This window comes from Psammomys obesus, unplaced genomic scaffold (genome assembly GCF_907164565.1).
Source record: "Psammomys obesus unplaced genomic scaffold, mPsaObe1.curated_primary_1811, whole genome shotgun sequence".
NCBI classification, from domain to species: Eukaryota; Metazoa; Chordata; class Mammalia; order Rodentia; family Muridae; genus Psammomys; species Psammomys obesus.
The window spans coordinates 2,399,101-2,422,093 of record NW_026585685.1 but is presented as its reverse complement, the minus strand read 5'-3'; the positions used below and the strand labels follow the sequence as shown (position 1 = coordinate 2,422,093).

Below are 22,993 nucleotides of genomic sequence, written 5' to 3'. Positions count from 1 at the left end.
CAAGACCACACCTCCTAATCCCTGTCAAGTAGGGCCACTCCCTACTGACCAAGCATTGAAATATATGAGTCTATGGAGGCCAGTCCTAGTCAAACTACCACAAAGACTAAACTCAGAGGGCCTGCAAAGCTGAGAGGGGCCACTCAGCCTGTCAGCAGCACAGCTGATGCCCAGGCTCTGATGGTAGCTTTGAACTAAGTGACATCTCTGTTTGGGTCACCCTGTCTTGCTTTGTCCTTTTACCCTCAGTCTGAGTTGATGGCTTCCTTTCTCTCTGATGACCAGATACAGAGATCTGCCTGTTTCAACTTTGCATCATCACTGCTCCCCTGCCTCCACCAGTTTCAGACTGGAGCTGCAGCCATCTGTCTTCCCAGTAGGCAACAAGCCTCTGGACACCCAAAATTAAGACTTCCTGGAAACTTGCCTCCCATATACCCTTGGCAGCCAATCTATTTCTTGAATAATTCATATGGAATTGAGCTGTGACATCAGTGCCCTTTTCCGTTGTCATTTTCTAAATAAATTGAAAGACTCATTATAACTCTGTGTGTGTGTGTGTGTGTGTGTGTGTGTGTGTGTGTGTGTGTGTTTTCTCATGTGTGAGCTCACAGGCACATGAGTGCAGCTGCCTGAAGAGGCAGGAAGACACTGTATCCCTTGGAGCTGCTGTTACAGGTGATCGTGAACCACCTGATGTGAGTGCTGGAAACCAAACTCCTCCTTGTCCTTTGCAAGAAGAGTGTACACGGCCAACCTCTGAGCCACCCCGCCTGCACACTTTGTGCTTCCCTGTCTCCCACCCACCCAAAATTCTTTCTCTTTATTTCTTTTCTTTTCTGTTTGTTTGTTTGTTTGTTTGTTTTTCAAGACAGGGTTTCTATGTGTAGTCCCGGCTGACCTGAAGCTCGCTCTGTAGATCAGGCTGGCCTTGAACTCACAGAGGTCTGCCTGCCTCTGCCTCCTGAGTGCTGATATTGAAGGTGTGCACCACCACTGTCCCCCTCCTTTTCTTCCTTATCTTTGACACTTAAAGTCTTTCTCCTTCTTTCAGGTGTTTCCCTTTAAATCTGTCCAGGGCAGTAGCCACTAGCCATTCACCACTAGGCAAATTGGAATGTGGTGTGAGTGTCGAGTGCACACCGGACCCTGAAAGCTTAACAGGAGAGAGCAGAGTAGAAAACTCATTCGTTAACCTTTTCTTGTAACGACATGTAGAAAAAAAATGTTATGGATTGAGGTTAAATAAAATGCACCATTAAAACTAACTTTACCTGCTCTGTATTGCATCCGTATTTGATGGTTCTATTCCAGCCTGTCCTTTGAAGACACTCAATCCCATCATGCTCGAGGGGCACTTCTGACTGTTCCTGCGTTGGGGGAGAGGGTGTGGACGCTTAGAGAGCTCTTTAAAACTCTACGAGGATTTCAAACTCTATTCTCCAAAGTCTGATTTTCCTACAGATTTCAATACATTATTGATCATTTTATTAAAAATCTTATAGAGTACCTGCTAGTCCCTAGACACCCAGTCCCTAGCTGGGAAACTCTACCGTGACTCATCCGTGACACTCAGCATCATTACCTCTTATTGATCTGATCGCTTTACTATTTTCTGACTTCATTTGTGGAACTCCTTGCTTTCTTCTCATTTTAATTGTTGCAGAGGGGAAATGTGGGCAAAGCTACAGACCAGCCAGCTCAGTGGGTACTCAGGCACGTATCGCACAGCCATACTGGAGAACACTATGTGCTTTTGTTTGTTTTGTAATGCTGGGGACTGAACCTAGAGCCTTGAGCATGGCAGGCAAATGCTCTTCCACTGAGCTACATCCCAACGTTTTTGGTAACATCACGAAAACAAAGCAAAAATCAGTAGGATCAAGGTAAGTCCATTTCCCGAGAACAAATGTACCTGGATCCCTCTGATGGACATGGAGGGAGAACATAACTCCATACAGTGGTCCTACCTTGATGCAGGGGACAGGCCTGCAGGCATTTCAGTGACTTTAGGCAAGAGATGCTCTTACTTGCCCTGGTTTCAGGTTGATCCAAAGAGCCACGGACTAAGAAATCATCAGCACAGGCACAAGCAAGAGCTGGGAAAGGCAAGAGGCCAAGCTGGTGTGTGTGAGAGGAGGGAGGGGGTAAAAAAAAGAATGAGGTCAAAGAAGATGACTTGAGTCTACATGAGGACACAAGCCATAGTCCTTGGGGCTGACACAAGTGCTCCCCAGGGTTTCCTGGTCATGCGTCATACTCAAATGGCTGCGTCTGGCCTTCATTTGCTCATTTGTCTGTAGAATGTGAGAGGGAGGCTCCCTCAAGGACAAATTTCTGGTCACCCCACAGAAGCAGCTACGGACAGCCTTCTGTACCCACGCAGAAACTATACGTGAGAGGAAGTCAAAGAGAGAAAGTGTACAAAGTTGTTCTAACTCTGTCTTGATTTTTTTTTTTTCCTTTGGAGGTAGATGTCGTCATAAAATAGATTTGATATTGAAAATGTAGGATTTATTGTGAAGCTCCATGGCTTCCACTCTGAATGCTAATTCCCACTGTGGATAAATAAGTTCCCTAACTTGCATAGTTTCTAAGTCTGTTTAATTTTCGTGAGTGGTGTTTTTATTTATTCCCAAGGTTTCTTTTCTAATAAAGTAAAATAATAATTATTATTACTTTATAATACTTTATAATAATAATAATGTTATTATTATTAGGTTGGGAAATTGCTTTATTGCCCTCCTCATTCCCCTAGTGTGTCTCTAGTAGATCCAGCCAGGTAGGTATTGGTTTCTCTGCTTCAGAACAATAAGTCTGTCTGCATAAGCCAACCTCCTCTGAACATTTTCTGCCTTGAAGTATGTGTGACCAAGTGAATCCGTGAGTTGACTGGGGTTGTTTACATCACCATGGTTGACAACTCAAGCAAGCTGCATCCCTGAGGTCTGCTCAGCTTTAAAGGAGAGTGCCCCCCATCCTCTCCCCTCCCCACTCCTGCCCCTGTCTGCCCTCCAGCAATCGCTTATGGTTTTCTGACCCTGGCTGTGTGTTACTCCTGTAACTATCCAAACTTCCTTTCCCCCCTCTGCCCAGGAAGGAATGTTTCAGCTCAGAGGAAATAGCTAGGGAATGCCCCAGCCCTTCTCTGCCTCACACATTCTCCTCGTCCCTCTTCTGCAGTGTTCCCTACAGCTTGGAGTGGGTAATATACACGTCTGATAATTTTGTTCCTTTTAGGTTATGAGTCTCTGCAGCAGGCACCCCCTGCTGCACAGAAGCAGTTTCCCTGCCCTAGCAAAGGAAGCTGGCAGCAGCAGCAAATGGTGTAAACAGAAATTTTCAGAAGACAAACTGACAGGCATATCCCATCCATTTAACAAAACAACAGTAATGGCTGACCCACTGGGGCCAATGACCTCCCTGGCCACAGGCTTTTGCCCTGTTTTGCTATATCAGACTTGAGTTCCCTCCTGTGAAGGTGGCCTTCAATCCAATCAGAAAACCCTGACTGCATTCCTACCGATCATGTCATACAGCACGGGGCAGGCATGGCCTTCCTGGCGAGTTGGTAGTACAGAAACCAGAGACCACAACAAGTGGGACTGTTGGTGACCAGCCTCCCCCAGCAGCATGCGCCTCCTCTTACCACAGATGCCATCCACCAGGGAGGGAGCCGTCAGCTCAGTCCCAGCTGGATTTCCTGCAACCAACGCACTCGGCGTCTTCAACAGTCATTCTAGCATAAAAGCAATAACTGTAGCAATGACTTCTATGGTTTATAGGACTTCAGGAGGCCTCCACGGCTGAAGCTTATAGGGAGATTAACTCACCCTTGACAGGGGATTTCTGCCTAAATGTATGGGCTTTGAGGCTGCCTTTTCCCAGCCACGCAGGACGCTTTTGTTTAAACTTTAGCTTCTGTTTCCACTGTCCTTTCAGACGAATACCAAATCTGTAGCGCCCTCAAGTGTTAGGGTTACAAAACTGACGCCTTCACGGAGCGTGGATAGGATCACGGAAGTGCACTGCTCTGTTCCGACCAAGTTCCTGTTAGTCTCCCACGACTAAAGTGATGCTAAGAAGGAAGTGTTAGCAAGGTCCAGGGCAGCATCACTTCTGGCAATCGGTTCATCACAAGAACAATGGATGAGAGAAAGTACCCGCCCCCCATCTGTCTACAGTCTTTACCCATGATTCATCCTATGCCCGGCACCGCTGCTCTTGTAGGGCGGCCATGCCTCCCCTCAGCCCCACTGGTCTTGGCGGCACTGGCCTACGTTGCTTAGCCTAGCCCCACTGTGCCTGCCACTGGTGCTGGACCTGGATCTGACAGACTCCGGGCCCACACGGTGGCTCTTGCCTTTTCGCTGGCCCACACTGGGCCGGCGAAAGAGCCCTGGTCTGGCTGGGAACTCTCCACCCCACAATCCTTTATACTTACACTGGGGGAAGAAAGGTCTACCTCAAACTCTCAGAGGACACCTGTCCACAGGCAAGCTGCAGAGAACTCCACTGGAGTCTCCCATCTCCCAGCAACCACTTTGTGCGTTTCTAATCTTGGGGCCTTAAAAATCTGTGATTCCCTGCACGCCATAAGCCTTGTAAGTTGTGACAGTTCATTGAGTCCCCTCCAGGAATGCAGAGCAGAAGGCTACCCACAGGGAGGCTCAAGCTACTGTGCCATTGATGTGATGTGTAAATTGGATGAGGTGCTTAACCTGTCTGAGCTTTGTTCTCTTTACCCAATACAACTGGTGTTACGCCCAGCTGCAATTCTAGCCTCTTCGACCTGGGAGGCTGAGGCAGAAGGATTACTTGAGATCAGACGTTCAAAGCCAGCCTAGACAGCATGGCCAGACTTAGGGGAAAGGGAGTGAAGGGGGGAGAAGGAAAAATTAATGAAAGGGGGGCTGGAGAGATCATTACTTAAGAGCATTGCTTTCTTCCAGAGGGCCCAGGTTCGGTTCCTACTACCCACATGGCAGTTCACAACCATCTGTACGTCCAACTGCAGGGCATCTGATGCCCTCTTCTGATCTCCGTGGGCACCAGGCGCGTATGTGGTACACATGTATATAAGCAGATAAAACATCTGTACACACAAAGTTAAACTTAAGAAAAGGGAAAAAATGGTGCCTATACAAAGCATATAGTAATGTTTCGCTGCTACAAAGCATTACTTGCGTGCCCACCCGGCTATGACAGTTTTGACTTGAATTACTGTTTCTAAAGAAAAACACGGGACTCTCTGAACGTGACTGTAGCAAATCACATGGACATGTGTTGTATGAGAGTGTGAACTAACCACAGATGGAGACACTGACAAGCTCCTTTAATGCGCCCATTGAACACTCCATGGTGTGAAAGGCAAAACTGAAGCAAGCCCACAAGAGGAAGCTTTTGAAAGAGGAATGAGCTCCGAGTACAAGGAACTCAGTTTCTAGACAGGGAGACACCTGGCAAGCCCAAGGCCCAAGGTCAGCAGAACAGGCAGGGTCTGCAAAAAGTGATATTTTTGTCAAGGTTAACTGGTCTCTCCTCCCTTCTATTCACTCGAGTAATAGATGATACACACTTTATAAGACATTTCAAAGAGTAAGAGTTTGAACATTCTAAAAGTAAAAAGGTCTGGGTGGGTTGGTGCACACCTTTCAATTCTGGTACACAGGAGACAGAGGCAGATGGGTCTCTTGAGTTCAAGGCCAGCCTAGTCTACAGAGCGAGTTCCAGGACAGCCAGGGTTACATAGAGAAACTCTGTCTGAAAAAGCAAAATAAAGAAATAAATAAGGGGCTGGAGAGATGGCTCAGAGGTTAAGAGCACTGGTTGCTCTTCCAGAGGTCCTGAGTTCAATTCCCAGCAACCACATGGTGGCTCACAACCATCTGTAATGAGATCTGGTGCCCTCTTTTGGAGTGCACCTGTATAAGCAGGCAGAATAATGTATCCATAATAAATAAATAAATCTGACAAATAAACAAATAAATAAATAAATCTGACAAATAAATAAATAAATGAATAAATAAATAAATAAATAAATAGATGGTAAAGTACCAGTGCAACAGATTTGTATATCATACTATCTATCATTTGGACTCCTACTGTCTTGTTCAGCTGGTTGGTTTGGTTTGGTTTTGGGTTTTTTGTTTGTTTGTTTTGAGCTTTCGAGACAGGGTTTCTCTGTGTAGCCTTGGCTGTCCTGAACTCACTTTGTAGATCAGGCTGGTCTCTAACTCACAGCAGCAATCTGCCTGCCTCTGCCTCACTGAGTGCTAGGATTAAAGGCATTTACCATCATGCCCGGCTAATTCCAGCACTTGGGAGGCAGAGGCAGGTGGATCTTGAGTTCAAGGTCAGTCTGGTCTACAAAGTGAGTTCCAGCACAGCCAGGGCTACAAAGAGAAACCCTGTCTCAAATCCCCCCTCAAAAAACATTCTGCCCTTTTAAATTAAAATGGTCACATCATTATCCCCTCCCTTTTATCCTGCTGGGCCCACCTGTGTTCCCTTTTTCAGGCCCTCTCAAATCTGGGGTCCCTTTTCCCTAGTTATTTATGTATATCATAAATGCATATATGTATGTTTCTACATGCATGTATAAACATATGAATGCCACCTGCTGACTGTTTAGTGTTGCTTTTATGCACTGATTTCAGGGCTGAGCACGTGGCATTAGGTAACTAATAGAAGGACTCATCTGTGGCAAAGACTCGTTCCCTCTCTGCCTGTAGTTCTTTGTCTAGGGTGTCGTCCCACGAGATTTCCCCCTTTCCACGTTAGGTTAGCATGTTTCCTGGTGTTGTCATTGTTTGGTCTTGTAAGCAGCCATATTGCTGCAGTGGCCTGAGTATAGCTTCCCTGTCATTTCTAGGATATGCAATTGCAAAGATGACTTCCCATTCCTCTGGATCTTACAATCTGTCCACCCCTCTCCCCTGAGCCTTAGGTGCAGGACTTACATGGTAGGTTAGGCACCCCATGATAGGATGTCCTCTGTATTTTGGTGTAGTTTTCTGAGACGGTCTCTGTTGCAAAGCAAACCTTTTTGATTGAGGAGGAGAGCTACATTTATCAGGAAAAGGTGTTCAGGAACCATACCCTCCAACTTTTAAGCTCTTATTTCTTGCCCAGCACAAGCTGGGTCTTATCTGCAGGTCACTGAAGTCAGCCAGTGCCAACCTAAGCCAGTTCTGCCCTTACAACAGAGCCAAGCGTTTCTCACTTCCTCCATTGCCGGTCCAAGCTTCCACTCATTTTAGACCTGTGCTGCTTTTGGGGTCCCTGTTCCTCTCTACAGACCATTCTTCACTCAGCAACAGAATTATTAAACACACACATGCACACACACTCCATACTACAGATTATATTGATAAATTAACATGTGTCCCTTAAGCCTGTTGATAAAAAGACTCCAGGAGTGTGTGGGGAGAGGAAAGGTTCCTTTGTCTCTCCCCCACCCCAAATAAAAACCCTGTTCCAGGTCAGACTGGACCCCCTGGCTGTGTTATGGGGAGAGGGAAAAGAAGCCAGCAGCCAGGGGTATTAAAAACATTGTGTCCTTGAGAACACTACAAAGGAAACCTTTTCCAACGAGGTTACTCTCCTTTATTCCATGATATAAAAACACCTGCTATGGGAACAAGAAGCTGGAAGCCCATCTATGGAAAGAAAGCTCCATCAAGAACTCCAAATGACCGACTCTACTTCCCCAGTGGATTTCTGGGGTCTGTTGGTAAGCCCTGACTAATGATGTTACCTTTGTTAGTTCTTTCCTCTGGCTACTCCAGTGGCTTTGCAGAGTGCTGGAAACTGGGTTGACGGTGTCATTAGCTCTCCGCTGCTTCTGCCTAGGACTTACAATTTTCTTTTCTCCTTTTGCTTGCTATGCACTTAAAATATTAACTCACTTGTTCAAAACTGAAAGCACATTTCTCTTGGGCCATTTTCCATACTGTACGTTGACTCCATTCAAACCCTCTGAAACTTCCCATTTCACTGAGTGTCCACCTTTAAGAGTTCCCACGTGAGAAAGCCAGGCATGGGGCTTGCTGACCAATAGCGAAGCCTACTTTGTGAGACTCCACCCAGGAAGAGATGCTGTAGTTGTGGCTGCAGAAACATGATGATGTCACTGAGTTCGAAATCAGGAGGTCGGGAGATACATTCCAGCTGGCTGAGGTCAAGTCCCATATTCAGGGGGATCTTCCCTCTGCTAAATCTCTCAGGAGATGCACTGAGACCCTTACCTGGAGCTGTATTTCCAGATGATTCCAAATCCATTTGGGTTGAGAATGAAGCTTAAATACCAAGGAAAATTACTACCTCAAGTGCGTGCCATTCGTGCTAAGTCTGTGATGCATTATGATTCTCTCTGTCTCTCTCATGTTATATTCATCAAAGGTGAATACTAAATACACGAAAGGCATTTTTAAATCATGGAATAAGCGATAGAAACTTAAGGACACCATAAGTTAGGTAACTTATTCAAGTTCATGAGTGACGTGTAGAGGGAGCCAAGGTCCACAACAGGGTCTAACCACAGAATTGGGGCTGTGCACTATGATGTTGTTCAGGTTTTGGGGGCGGCAGGCTAGGTCCCTGAGGGCTCACCTCTAATGGAGCCTGCATGCAGCTTCCTCTGTCAGCCCTCATGTTGGGATGGGCGTCGTGGAGATGCAGTTGCTTCCGAGTCCCCAGGCCTCAGTAAGTCCTCATCTGTGCTGTGTGTGACCCTAATAAACTCGTTTGTCCACCGAGCCAGGGTTGGTGGAAATCTTTCTGTGGCCCACAGCAGGGCACGGACTTGAATGCCCAGACATCTGTTCACAGCCCAGGGTTCTTCCCTCCATCTTTCCAGTAGAACCCAGATCTGAAAGCTTGTTGAATGGGACAAAAGGGCAGGTGGTAGTGGTGAGTTCAGGGTCAGTTTATGTCCTGGGGGTGTGGTGGGGTCATTTGAGAGCCTGGTGGAGAGACAAGGCACCTTGGGAAGGATGCTCAGATAGGGCAAGCCCTCAAACAGCACAGGAGTCCACTCCCTCTTCATCCCTAACAGAAGGGAGGTTGCTAAAGCCAAGGGTTTTTTTTCCCCCATGAAATAGTTTTCTCTCTGAAAAAAAGGCTCCTGCCCACTGAGCTTCTTGGCCCCTCCAGCAGGGATGGCTCCCATCCCTGAACCCACCCAAATCCACCCACCCAGAAGCCCCTGGGACCTCTTCCACAAGGGTGGATTCCACTGCCCAGGACAACAGAAAAATGACCACAGGCTGCCCACAGGTGCTCTGAGCCCTATGCCAGCTGTGACCTTCCAGTCCCTGCTCTGCTCACACTTTCTCCACTCCCAGTGGACAGCTGTGCAGGCCCCTACCTCCGTGCCTTTCAGTCCCAGCCAGCATCCTGTGCTCAAGCCACAGAGCATGTTTTAAAGCCCAGCAACACCTTCCTTTGTTCCCTCAACTCCAGCACTTCTCCTCCACCTTATGGACAAAATGAGGGCAACTTGAACTGGAGGATCAGGCAGGGACCATTAGTCCCAGAAAGCCCTATGGGGCTGGTCTTCAAGTGACACTGTGACAGGACAAAAGGCTTTATTCCATCAAGAGGTGCTTGTTCTTTTTCCCATCATTCAGGCTGCACAATCCCCCTCCTACTTTTCCCTCAAATATTCAAAGGGGTCCTTTGAGACAACTGCTAGAATGTGGAAGTTCCTTGGAACGCCTCACACAAGCCTTTCTTTCCCTTAGTCCTCCAAGTACTGCCAGTAGCCTTGATTTCTTCCATTGCCCTGTTGTTGGGTAGGGGGTTGCATTAGTGCATGTGCATGCAGCAGATCCCCCGGAACTGGAATCACAGGCCCTTGAGAGCCACCATGGAAGAAGAAAGGTTCTTTGTAAGAACAGCAAGTACTCTTAACCCCAGAGATAGCTCTCTGGCTCTTTGCTTTCTGTTTACGGACAGGGTCTTTCGTGGCCCGTGCTAGCCCGGAACTTGACACATTGTGTAGTGTATCCTTGCATTCCTGATCCTCCTGCCTCCACCTCCCAAGTGTTGGGGTTACAGACTGTTTTCTCAGTAACCCCGAGGTACGTAGGGCTCTATCTCCATCTGTGCTCTGGCTGTCAGATCCCTTCTCTCCCTTGGGACCTTTCCATCCCACCTCCCAAGCCCGTGCACCCTAGTCTGAAGCAGCCTGTTGATTTAGCTTTCAAGAGCTTAGACTCTTCCAACCCACTAGGTCCCAGGCCAAACTATTTCAGACCTGTAACCCCAGCTCCTCCCTCCTGGCTGTCCCCGTTCTTGCAGAGAGAAGCATCAAGCTTGGACCTGTGCAGGTGGAGAGAGTAGGATTCCCGCCGTCCAAACAGACGCCAAAGCATGTTGACCAGCTGTGAACACGAAGCACGCTTCTTGCTACCATCTCCTTTACCCTCAGGTGGGGGCCCAGTCATACAGCACGTGAACTCTATCACGTCTCACGTACCATGTCTCAGTTTAGCCATAAACCTTAAAGGTCTTTCTCTCAGTTAACGCCTGGTCACGGACGCCCTGCCCCACGAGGCTGGCTTTTCATCATCTGTAGATCCTGGGAACCAGGCAAGTGCCAGGTGTGGCCCAGGAAATGAGAAAAGAAACTCTCTCCCCCACCCCTGACAGTCAGAATGTCCCACCTGGGAAAGGCAGGAGACCCTGGACTTCATGTACCAGGTGGCTGCTGGGACCCTGCCTTGGAGATGGGAAAGGAACAATGAACTTGAGTGTGAGTGGTGGCCTTGGTGGGCGTATTGCCTCATGGATTCCATGGGCTTGCTGGCCCCGTCTTCATAGGAAACTGGTCTGGAGAAGATAAACGGCTTACCCAAGACACAGGAGGGGCCGAGTGTACAAGCTCCCCGTGTCACCCGCACAGGAAGGGACTGCAATGAACAGGGCTTTGGGACTGAGCTTCGAGTTATCAGTACTGGCAGAGACAAGCCACAGAGGGGTGTCCTGCCACCTGGGGCAGGCAAGTGCCTCAGGCCATGGTCTCCACACATCCGGACACTTGTCAGACCTTCCGTCGTTGAACTCTCTGACCAGGGACCAGCGCCAGCCCCTTCATGCACAGAAAGGCTGTTTCCATGTAGCATCCATAGACGGATGTGCCAATGGGCCCTGCTTAGCAGACCTCATGAATCAAAGTGGCTCATGATGCCCCATAATGCGTTCAGCAGAGCTGACGAGATCCCTTCTCATGCTGAGAATGGTCTCTGCTTCCACAGGATGACGACGTGAGCTCATCCTGTGGCTGGACTCTGTAATCCAGTTTTCTGTTCTTGTCACTGTGGGTGATGGTGAGTGAAAAGGTTAGGAAAGGATGGCCCAAGAGGCCTGGACAACACCTGGAGGCATGCCACTCCCTGTTGCTCTGGGCTTTAATTTTACTGAACACTTGGAATTGCAAAGTGTAGGAATCTGGGACATGGTGACAAGATACAGCCCTTAAGCCCAAACATACAGATGGTCAATTTTATCATATGCCTCATGGGGAGGTGCATGTTCATTTAACCAAGGGCTTAATAGGGGTAATCTGACTACATAATACTCTACTTCCCTTTTAAAATTTAGATCCTGGTAGAAAGAGGGCATTTGGGGAGGGAGGGATCATAAAAAAAATAATGCATAAGACTTAACAGGGAGCCATTTTGTGGGTACCTAAGAAATAAGCAGTCACATTTTCACCTCATAAGCAAAAATAATGCCTAAGACTTAACACGGAATCATTGTGGGCACCCAAGGGATAAGCAAGCAGCTGAAGGTTTAACTTGTGGCCAAGCTAGCGGCTGCAGGAAACCGATAAGGACACAGCAAACGGGGCTGAGAGCAGAGGAAAGCAAATGGCCAAGCCTTGGGAAGGCGAGGTAGAGGGGAGGGGAGGGGGAAGGAGGGTGCACCTCCTCTGCGGTCAGCCTTCTGTCCCCTCCTCCCTGCATGTTCTAAGAACTGCAAAAACCCGAATGAGTGTGATTGCTGCTGGGGCCTGCAATATCCGGTGCTTTTCAGTTGGCATGACTGTCGGCCGCAGCAGTGACTGGGGTCCAGTGCCCCTGCCTGGGACTGTCCAGCTCCTATCCTTGTCCACCCCGGAGAAGGCCTGCTGACCACTTCCATTCACTAACACTAATGGGGCCTGAGAAGGCTGGTGGGGCAGAGGCCCTCGTGAGCTGGCCAGTTGTTCTCGTCAGAATCTTTTTACCACAAATTTCCCACCAAAGGAAAGCCAGTCACATAACCCCTAACAGTGTCAGTTTCTCGGTCTGCCTGAGGGGCCCCGGGGTGTGCTGTGGCATAGCTCTAGGACATCAGTCTTAATGGGGTAGCTACAGAGTTGTGATACATTTCAGCATGTGGCAAATGTCTTGAGAAAGATTTTTTTTTTTATCATTTGTACAAAAAAAAAAAAAAAACATAATTTAGGCTGGGTGAGGGCATGCATAGAAAAGCTACAGCTTGTAAAACTCGAATCTGGTACATCAATGCCGAGGGCAGAACTCCAGGCCACCCACCGAGCACAGTCCCACAGCAGGAGGTGACTGGCTCAGGGAGGGGCAGGAGGAGGGCATCAGACTCCAGAAAATGTAAACAGCTTATTGTCAACATCATTTACTACAGGTCTCTGCAGTGTATAGAAAATGTCTTTGTGCGGCAGCTTACAAATATCTCTGTTTTAAAAAAACGAAACAAACCAACAGCTCTCTACTTCATGCAGTCTTCTCGTCTCTTCAACAATGAACGCAGAGGAACCGCTGATCGAAACGAATATGAAAACTTGCTACAGAACACCCTGATGAGAGAGGGTGTGGTCACAGAGTGTCCTGGGACGTGCCTAGCACAGTGGAGATTCTTCTCTCAAGTGTGACACTGGAGAGGACAGATGTCAGGAGTCTCTGTTCAGTCCTTTGAACTCAGAAGACCAAAACCCCAGCAGACAATGTGCAGTGAGGCCTTCCAGCCACTGGAGGGCACCATCGCCATTTATCTGACATCACATGTCTGTAGAACCAGCCACAGAGAGAGGTCCTGAGGGTTTTTTCTTGTTTTTTGTTTTCCATAAAAAGCTAAATTCAACCTTTGATTGCATCCCCCATCTCCACAGAAAACACAAGCAAAAAGCGGTTGTTAAAATACTGACTTCGGTTTCTTCGCTCCTTGCCAACGTCCTGCGTGCAGGTGCCTCACATACTGAAGTGCAGCATCAGTTTGCTGCTGCTACAGAACTGAGCTGAAACCTTAATCCAGGCCAGCCCTCTGGCGTCATTCCATTCAGAGGCAGAGTCAATCTTCCCGAGTTGACTCAGCCTAAAAATCAGGAGTCAGCAACTACCCATCAAGAGCCCACACCCATGAAAGGAAGGAACAGAACAAAAGACATTCTTTCTTCGTGACTGAGCCAATTGGGTCCCTCTAATGTGTTGATGCAGCATAACTGAGAACCAGCAGTGCAGGCACCGGAGGGATTACGCCGGTGCTGCCTGGACACTGCTCAGAGAACTAGAGGACCCGGAGGAGAGAGGAAGGACTGTCGGGCTGCATCTTGCCTCCCCTCCTCTGCCACATAGCACACGGCCTACAACCAGCAGCCCCCTTTCCAGAATCTGTAACCACATGGCCCAAAGGCCTGCAGCCTCTGTTTTTCCATTTATTCGCAGGACCAGGCATTGCAGAAACTGCATATAATCTTGGGTAGCTTTTCCCAAGAGGCTCTATCTCGGGATTCAGGATGCAAATTCCCAAGGGAAAGTATGGCTGCTGAAGGATGGGGAGGAAAGGGCTTCACAAGATGTTCAGAGTGTGCAAGAGGCAAAAGGAAGCATTGGTGATTGATGAGGCGCCAAGGCTGCTAAGCATCTGGCCTAATGGAGTGGAGGCAGTGGATTCTGGATTTGTGGGCAGAAAATTAAAAGCCACCAGTACAACCATACAATCTCAACACACACACACAGAGTAATGCACACACACGTACACACAGGAACGCACACACTCCAGCAAAGGGAAGGAACAACACTTGCTCTCAGTTGTCCGTTGACACTAGGGGAACAAAGATTATGAAAAGGCTGCACCTGGTCCCCTCTTGGGATGATATCCCAACAGCAGTGAGATTTGGAAAGAGCAGTGATGAATACGGAAGCCCTCATCATCTCCGAGGAAAGGCTCACTGGCAGGAAGACAGAGAGAGCCAAGTATGCCTCTGACCTCTCCAGGAGGCTAGACCCCTCCTGGCCCTCTCTCCCAAGCTCAGTATGACAGCTCAGCACCCTCCACTGGGCCTGCACACAGTGCTCCAGTGGGAGCAGCCCTTCTGTTCACTGGACATGTCCCCCTTGAAGATTTGGCAAAGCACCTACAGATGAAAGCTACCTGCTCGGGGTATCGAGAGACTGAGCTTGCCAAAGTTACCCCAACAGTCAGCGCCTTTCCTCCCTCCTGCCCTCCCTTATCACTGCCTTTGATTAACCCTCAGAAACTGGATGCCGTCCGGAGCCCTTGACCCATCCTCCAAGGTGGCTTGTTTATTTTTTTGGCAAGTTCGGAACTGAAGCCTCTTTCACCTTCCTGACAGATGAGCTGGGGGGATACCATCTTCTCCTAATGGGGTTCTGCAGGGTTTCTCCTGCACATGTACAGTCCTTTGAAGCAAAATTCGATGCTTTCATCTTGACTATAAAGTGGTTCCAACAACTCTGGCTGAGGGAAAAGATAAGATACAAATTGGGCCCACGCTACACATATTTTTCAAGTCTTGCTAAGAAAGTTTTAAAAAAATGTTTGGGTGTATTTTGATCCACGGGTGGCATTTTCAAATGTGCAAAAACAAAAATGTCTTGGAAGAGATTCCTTGTTACTATGAAGCCGTCTTCCTCTTGCTTATCAGTTGCGAGAGAAATGCTTCTACAACATTATGGGATCCAAACGGAGACGACCAAAGGGGCTTAAAAGAGTTCGTTACACAGAACAGGAAACCCCGTAGCACCGATCTGAGAACACGAGATAGACTGGTGAGTAGAGGCGGCACCTGGAGCTACGCACTACTACATTACCAAACCAAAAACTAGAAACCTAGGACGTTGGGCTCACGACACCTGGACGCGAACGGCTAAGCAGGGCTGCCGCCTGAGGCGGTCATCTCCATGACTGGGAGCTTCCAACACGTGCCAGGTCGGGCTGGTTCCTGCAGAGAAACTTCGAAGTTCTCGTGCTGTCACCTGTTCAGTCACAGGGCATAAAGCAACAAGGAGAAGCCCACAGGGCTCCCCTGACCGGACCCCGCCACGGGCAATGTCCACTGGGGACAACCTCCTTAGTCTATGGCTCCAGGGTGGATGCTGAGCACAGGGGGTTCCAGGCAAGTCGGGGAGTAGTTGAGGTGCGGCTCCTTGATCCACAGCAGGGGCACCCCGTTCTTCCCCTCTGAGTTCTTGCTGGAGTTCCGGCTTTTGAAGCGCACCAGCAGAATGGTGATGATGAGGATGCCAAAGATGGGGAAGGGGTAGAAGAAGACAAAGTAGAAGAGGGCATCGTTGGAGCAGATGAGCGACTGCAGGGTAGAACCTGAAAGGCAGCAAGGAAACGTGAGGGTGCAGCCTGGACCACATGGGCCTGCTCCCCGCGACCGAGACCTCACCTGCCCTGAAGATGCTACCCCAGAACCCCTCCTAGCCCTCCTCCCCCTGCCACTGTTGACTGGGAGACTTTCCCCTTGTTCTTTTTCTCACAACATCCCAACCATTTGTGACTCCTAAGTTCAAATGATGCAGTCCCTCCATTTCCACTGAGGTCCATTACGCCGCTGGGAAAGCCAGACACTAACGCTGAGCATACTGACTGGGAACTTGTGGTTCATTCTTACCACCCTGCATGGTAAGGGGGTCTCTCACATGTCCTTGTGTGGTGTCTATTCTACTGTAGACTTCCATCTCAGGGATCCAGCACATTCCCTTCCCGCCTGCTCCAGGGAGCAGCTGAGCAGGAGAAAACACTTGCTTACCAATATCAACTTACACAGTGCTCAGGGTCTGTGGCTCCACAGGGTGGACTTACAGCTGGATACAGAAGAGAATGACACCAGGAGCCCTGACACCAGGTCAGGGCTGCCCTTGGCAGGAACCTGGCCTCTCAGTGATCATGTCCATGAAGCCTAATACCTACCGGCGTCCACAGACATCCAGTGTGGCCTCAACACTTTCTCTTTGACTTCTGATGCTGGATGCACATTTGATTCAGGCTGCCTCTATTTTCCCTCCCATCGTACGGTCGGACACCCTCAGAATTATTGAGAAGAGTCAGCTCACACTTTATACTTACAGTTTGCAAATGTGTCAAATTACTGGTGGTCATCCAGTTTCAGTTCATAACAACTTCCGTCTCACTTAATTTGATGGTAAGAGGAGGTAATACAGGCAAAGAGAGAGCTGAGCAGCTCGGACCTCAGATTATCATGATGAGGTACATCATTTTGACTGAAAAGAGGTTGAAAGCTTGAGCTTTCTTAGGTTTCTGAATTCTAAGCTGCTTCTACTAGAGCAAACACCATTTCGTGCCTGATCTACTCTATATTTTGACAGAAGGTCAATTGAAAGAGTATTTCCTCCAGGCTCTGCTCAGAATGAAAGTCCTTCACAGGAAGAACACAGGGGTCACTCTGAGGCCACAGTTTGTTGCCTCCAAACTCCCCAGCACGATCCTTCTAAGCTAGTCTCCGTAACTGGGCCAAACCTACCGCAGCAGCCCTAACTCAGCCTCCAAAATAAAAGTGACCAAGAAGCATGAGGAAAAGCATGATTGACGGGCTTTACCTCTTTTCTCTGTCCCGTGAGTCCAGAAACACTTGCTAATTCACAGCAGACTGACTTGCCATTCTAACGTGTAATGAAAAAACTTCAATAGAGATATTCGGACAATGAAATCTTACTGAAATAGAGTCGGGCAGAAGTCTGGTTGGTCACAAAAGCCATCTGGTGTCTCATCACTTTAATCCCTAGCCCTGTTTTTTCCATGGGTAACTGAGGGTCAGCTATGTGGGCTAGTGTGTCAAATTCTACCACATCTCAACAAAGGCCCTTACGGGGACAACAGGTGACAGCTCTCTGCTGTAACTGGGGAAGAAACTCACTTGTGTCCAGAACACGGATGCCGATGGGGGCAGATTCCTCCTCTGTCAGCCGGTACCATTCCTTCTGAGGGCTGGGCAGCCACTCCTCCACACGGCAGGAGTAGTTGCCTGTGTCGTGGGGGCTCGCCTCGAGCACGGTGAGCCGGTACAGCAGGGGTGAGAGTCTCTGGAAGCGCAGCCTGCCCTCCCAAGGACTGCCTTCGGGACCAAAAACAGCATCAGGTCCCACGCTCAGCAGGGCCGTCCTCTCAGTAGGATCTTCATGGTCCTCTTCTTCCGACACCTCCTCCTCCTCCTCCTCCTCTTGTTCTTCAATGCCAAGGCTGCCTCTTTTTCCCCCAGCTTTAGTCCTCAGGGAATACCAGGCCACAGCAAAGCGGGAGTCCTGGCTTGATCGAGACAGGATGCTGCAGTCCAGTTGGAAAGCTGCCTTCTCAGAAACGGTAGCATTGGGGACCACTGTGTCCACCTGGAGAGCGGCGTCTGAGGAGGAACAAGAACAGAGAAGGGAGAAGGGGCTGATTCATTTCCTCAGAACAAACAAAATAGCCAGAAAGGTGGCTCAGCAGGTAAAGCTTGCTATGCAGGACTGATAGGAAAGCTCGAGCTGCCCGGAACTCATGTCAGTAAGCCAGTTGCCCTGGGTTCGAAGGAGAAAGGAGGGTTCTGGAGAGACAGCTCCATGGTTAAGAACACTTGCTGCTCTTGCAGAGCAACCACCTAAACCACCCTTGACTCCAGGTCCAGGAGATCCAATACCTCCTGATCCACATAAAATACACATGAAACAAACCTTTAATCCCAGCAAAGGCAGGCAATCTCTGTAAGATCCCTGTAAGTTTAAGGCCAGCCTGGTCTAAGAATTCCAGGACAGCCAGAGCTACAGAGAGACTTTGTCTCACCACCCCCATAAACTCAATGATTAAATAAATGCATAAATAAACAAGAGACAGAGGGTGGAAGGGGGGAGAGGTGCAAGGTGATTTAGACTGTGTACAGGGCCCCAGGCTTAGGGGCCACATTGGAATCACACATACGTCAAGATGAAAACTTGAGTCCACTCAGCTTCCTTTCATCAGCTGTGTAGAAATCCCCTTCAGGCTTCATTTCCCTCTTTAGAGAAATCCACCACTGGGGGTGTACCAAGACTAAATATCAATCTAATTGGCAGGAACCTGGCTGGCTCTCTAAGCGTTTGTCTCCTCCCCCTCCACGGTGGGGGTTGGGGGAGGCTATACTGGTGATCTGCCCTGTGAGTGGGAGTTGGGGGAGCATGTTCAGCTGCCGTTCTCTATGTACAACTATGCACACAGAAAAGGATAACTTGAGGGGACTTCTCCAGCATGGACAAGCACGGCCACTGGATGCCCTCTCCTGAGACAGAGGTGGGTGAACGAATGGGGCATAACACAGCTGTGACTCTCCAACATGCCATCAGGGACAAGAGCAGCTCAGATCAGATGTGGTGACACAAGAAGAGTTTGCAACAGTGCACGGACCACGAGGGTGAACATCACCACGCCCAGAAGCTACAAGGCGAAGCATTCACACCGACAGACTGCAAGTTCAATTCCATTGCATGTCCTTAAGGGACGGTGACCTTTTGCTCTGATAAGGATCAAAGGGCTGCGATGTTGCAGGAGACACAGGGACTCTGCTCATCTTAGCCTTAATTATATGTTAAATGCAGCAATAACTACACCCAGTAATTGTATGCATTTACACACTTCAGGAACAGCAATAAAGACAGAGGAACAAAAGGCCACATGAGAAGGACATTAGTGCCAATGAAATTATTGGGAGTGAGAGTAGAGGCTAGAGGTACTCCCTGCTTTCTGCTTAAAGACTATCTTTTTTCCACGGAAAAGTCACCTGCACAACTTCTGAACACATGACTCCTGTTTCAGGGTTTCTTTCACATTAACCACCTGTTCTGGTCTAAATGTACGCTTTAAGAAGAAAACATTCATATGACCTAGAATAATTAACTGCTGGCTCTTACTCTAATTAAAAAGATCTAATCACCGGAGGACAAAGCCAGACGCACAATTTTCCATTCAGAGGGAAAACAAGTTGAGAGAATTTAGAATGCAACGTATAATATAAATGTTCGTATACTCCACTGCAAATAATTTCTTAGACTAATTATATTCAGGACCATGATAGTTAACCTCTACTGTTGACTGTATGTGGAATCAGCTAGGAGAGACAGCTTTGAGGGAGTCTGTGAGGGCATTTCCAGAGTAGAGTCAGAGAGGGGAAGACCCACCTCCCCGAAATGTGGGCAACACCCCCACCGGCTGGGGCCTGGCCTGAACAGAAGGCGGGGAAGGAGAAAGCCACGAAGGGTTGACACGTAGTGGAAGTTTGGGTTTCTTTAAAAACTCAGTTATGTAAATGCACTTTTGTTTTAGTCCCAAATGTGGGATCTGGAACTGCCTTAGTTTGTCCACAGCTGATAAACGCCTTGTGTGGGGTATGGTCTTTGCAAGCTACAGATAGTGGAATTCTGAGGACTCTGAGAGGGTATAAATATGAGAGCCCAGAGGGAAGGCTTCGAGGAAAGGGTCAGAGGAGGAAGAAGGCTGCTTGTAAGTCCTGCCGCAGTCACCATTTGCTGTTGTTGGACTACCTGACGGCTGAGACTGGTACTTTCCCGAAGAACTCTGACCAGACAAAACTAAGTCCTAAGAGGTCTACATCCCCCTTCCCTTCTAACCTTCTTTCTCGCCTATCTAGGGTTGGGAGGCGGAAGGGAGGAAGAGGCTTTAGACACCCCAATAAATTAGATGAAAAAGTAGCTCCTACATTCATGTCTCTCTGCTTCCTAATGGATGTAGTGTAACCAGCTGCCCACACTCCTGCCATGACTTCCTCATGACAGGCTCTCTCTGTGAAATCAACCCTTCCTCCTTTAGGTTGCTTCTTGTCAGGTATTTGGCCACCATGACGAGATACACACCTGACACAAGTGCCTAAAATATTCCTAACATGGATACACCGAAGGCTAGGCTTCTTACCAGGTCGCATGACTGTGACAGTGGTCTGTCCAGCGGTGTCCTCAGCCCGTTTATACCACACACCGCTAGGACTTGGCAGCCACTCCTCCACTCGGCAGCTGTAGGTCCCGCTGTCCTGCACAGCCACGTTCTGGATGAAGAGCCTGTACACACCAGGAGATGGGCTCTCCAGGTGCAGCCGCCCCTTCAGGTTGTTTTTGGCAGCCTGTTCGCCATAGTGGAAGGTAGCATCTCGGCTCAGGTGGGCCACTACTTCCCGCTCTGGGTGGTTGGGCTTCCAAACGAACCACTCCACCATGAGCTGGGAGGCCAAGCTGGTCCGGTTCAGGACCACGCATTCCAGCTGGATCTGCCGAGTCTCCAGAACAGACAGGTTCCCCTGGGCTTGGCTGAGCTTCAGGCGGCTGTCTGAACAGGGAGGAAAGAGATACCGTGACAGGACAGCAAGCAGTGCACAGCACCATTGAGAGGGTGGCTGAACAGGTGCCCTTGGAACACAGGACAGTGTCATGGACATGTTTCTCCTGCATGTTCCCCTGAGTGTGTTGAATCCCTGGCCATGTGGGGGTCCAGTGTTCAGCAACAGCTGTCTCTGGTTCAGAATCCTCAAGGATGAAGACATGAGAAGGGAAGCCTCACATAAGCAATAAAAGACTAACAACACAGACTTCAAAGCATGTGGTTGACTGAAGAGGTAGCAAGCGAGAAGCGGGGAAGGGCAGAGTGACAGCGCCTCTCCCAACAGGGGTAAACCTGAGGGTGAACATGCTAGGTTTCCTAGTTGGTGAAACTATTTAAGAAGGATTAGGAGGTGTGTCCTTGCTGGGAGAGGTGCATCACTAGGGGTGGGCTTTGAGATTTCAAAAGCCTACACCATTCCCAGTCAGTCTCTGTCTGTCTGTCTCTCTCTCTCTCCCCTCCTGCCCTTCCTCCCTGAAACTCCCCCCCATCCTGGAGTGTGCGGATCAGATGTGAGCTCTCGCTTACTGCTCCAGCACCCTGCCTGCCTGCCACCATGCTCCCCACCATGCTCCCCACCATGATGGCCATGGACTCACCCTCTGAACCTGTAAGCAAGCCCCCAATCAAATGCTTTCCAATAAGTTGCCTTGGTCCTGGTGTCTGTTCACAGCAATAGAACAGTAAGTAGGACAATCACCAACCCTTTCAAAATTGCGTTTTGAGACAAGGTTTCAGTATATTGCCCAGGACAGTGTTGAGCTTCTGTAGTCTGGCAGGCTTTGTATTTGTGATCTTTCTGCCTCAGCTGTCTGAAGACCTGGGATTACAGGCCGGTACTACCAGGCCTGGGCTAGGGGTAAACTTTGAAGTTGACATGATAGCTGGACTATATAGAGCCAGAAACACAAAGGAACTGCTAAGGAAAACCCAGTATAATATGCATAGACACCTGGCCTCCAAAGCGCTTCCTTTTCAGGGTGGAGAGAGCACAAATGACATCAGCAAAGAAAAGATGGCACTGATGGTTCTGGGAGAGCTAAACACCCACGAACACGGTGCCCCTCCATGGAAGAAGTGTCGTGAACCATGGCTCTTGCTGATAGCATGCCCGCAACTTCACACAGGGCCCCGATGAACCTCTCAGGACCAGTAGATTTAACAGCCATGACTGTAAACACACAAAAGAGTCTTGGGACCAGCATCCCCAAGTGAGAACAAGAGCCTGACAGGTTCACGCTCCTCAGTGCTGTCTAAATGTTTCATAATGCATAGGAGATCGCTGTTGCAAATAAAAGGCCAAAAAACAAAATGAAGAAGAAACTGACTTTTCAACAATTTGGCCAACATATACATGTAAGATGTTAACTGTGGCACCATCGCTGACTATGATGCTTTCATTGTGCATCCCCCTCCCACACAGACACACACTGCCTGCAAAGGCTCAGTAATGTAGGCCTTCTCAGCAGGAAAAAGGGGAGGGCAACAAGGAACAGAAAAATAGAGATAAAGATGCAAACCATAAAATCAACTGAAAAAGCGAAAGTGTCGTGTTAGTTTTCTGTGCTAAAATTCCCTGCAGGAGGAACGTCACTATGCTTGAGGACAGGGATTGTTATGGCCTTTTTGTACTGTCTCACTTAGCTCCATGGCAGCCTCAGATGGGAAAACCTCTCCAACATATCTGGGACCCCGGAAGAGCTTCCTGGCATCGTAAGTGAGAAAGGTAAAAGACTGGAGACTAGAAACCTTGGGAAGTGGGATCCGAGGAGCAAGAATAGCATCGCCCTAATGGAGACACACTGGGGTGGAAGGCAGAGGCAGAGCAGGCAAGAGAGCACTGTGGGCCAGACAGATGCCCTCAGCTCTTAGATACCCCAGCAGCATGGGCTGTAACCTCATCTACTTGAGAGTCTGAGGCAGGAAGATCTCAAGGTCAAGGCTTGCCTGCGTTGTGTGGCAAGTCTGAGAGCAGCCTGGGTAATTTAAAGGTTAAATGTGGCCCTGCAGGCAAGCAGGCTGGACCCAGGACACAGTGATGGCCACAGGAAGCACCTCAGAGGTAGACTTCCTGCTTTGTGCACCAGTGAAAGAGCAGAAAATGTCACTGTGAGGCCAGAGGGGATTCTAGAACACAGGACATGCTCAGAGAAAGAAGGGAATGGTGTCCTTGCCTTCAGCATGCGTCAGGCCGCCACTGGGCCTCTATCCCCAGTCCTTCTGCTTTGCTGGGAGTCTGGTAAAGAAACGAAGTCCCTGCACTCAGTCAGGGAGCTTCATCTAATGGGAGAGACAGGCAACAAATACGCCCATGTACGTGTGTGTGTGTGTGTGTGTGTGTGTGTGTGTGTGTGTGTGTGTGTGT

The 22,993-nt window shown here is 48.9% G+C and overlaps 1 protein-coding gene across 2 annotated transcripts in view; it reads right to left on the bottom strand.

Moving 5' to 3' along the window:
• Nucleotides 1–12,428: 12,428 nt before the first annotated feature.
• Igsf3 (immunoglobulin superfamily member 3) overlaps nucleotides 12,429–22,993 on the bottom strand; it is a 93,358-nt gene continuing 82,793 nt past the window's right edge. For both annotated transcript variants that reach the window (XM_055628435.1, XM_055628443.1), the window contains 3 exons: nucleotides 20,170–20,577; nucleotides 17,150–17,632; nucleotides 12,429–15,588 (listed from right to left, as the gene is read on the bottom strand). In XM_055628435.1, the coding sequence (XP_055484410.1) occupies nucleotides 15,338–15,588; nucleotides 17,150–17,632; nucleotides 20,170–20,577 (1,142 nt within the window). In that variant the 3' untranslated portion in view covers nucleotides 12,429–15,337. The remainder of the gene's footprint in view (nucleotides 15,589–17,149; nucleotides 17,633–20,169; nucleotides 20,578–22,993) is intronic.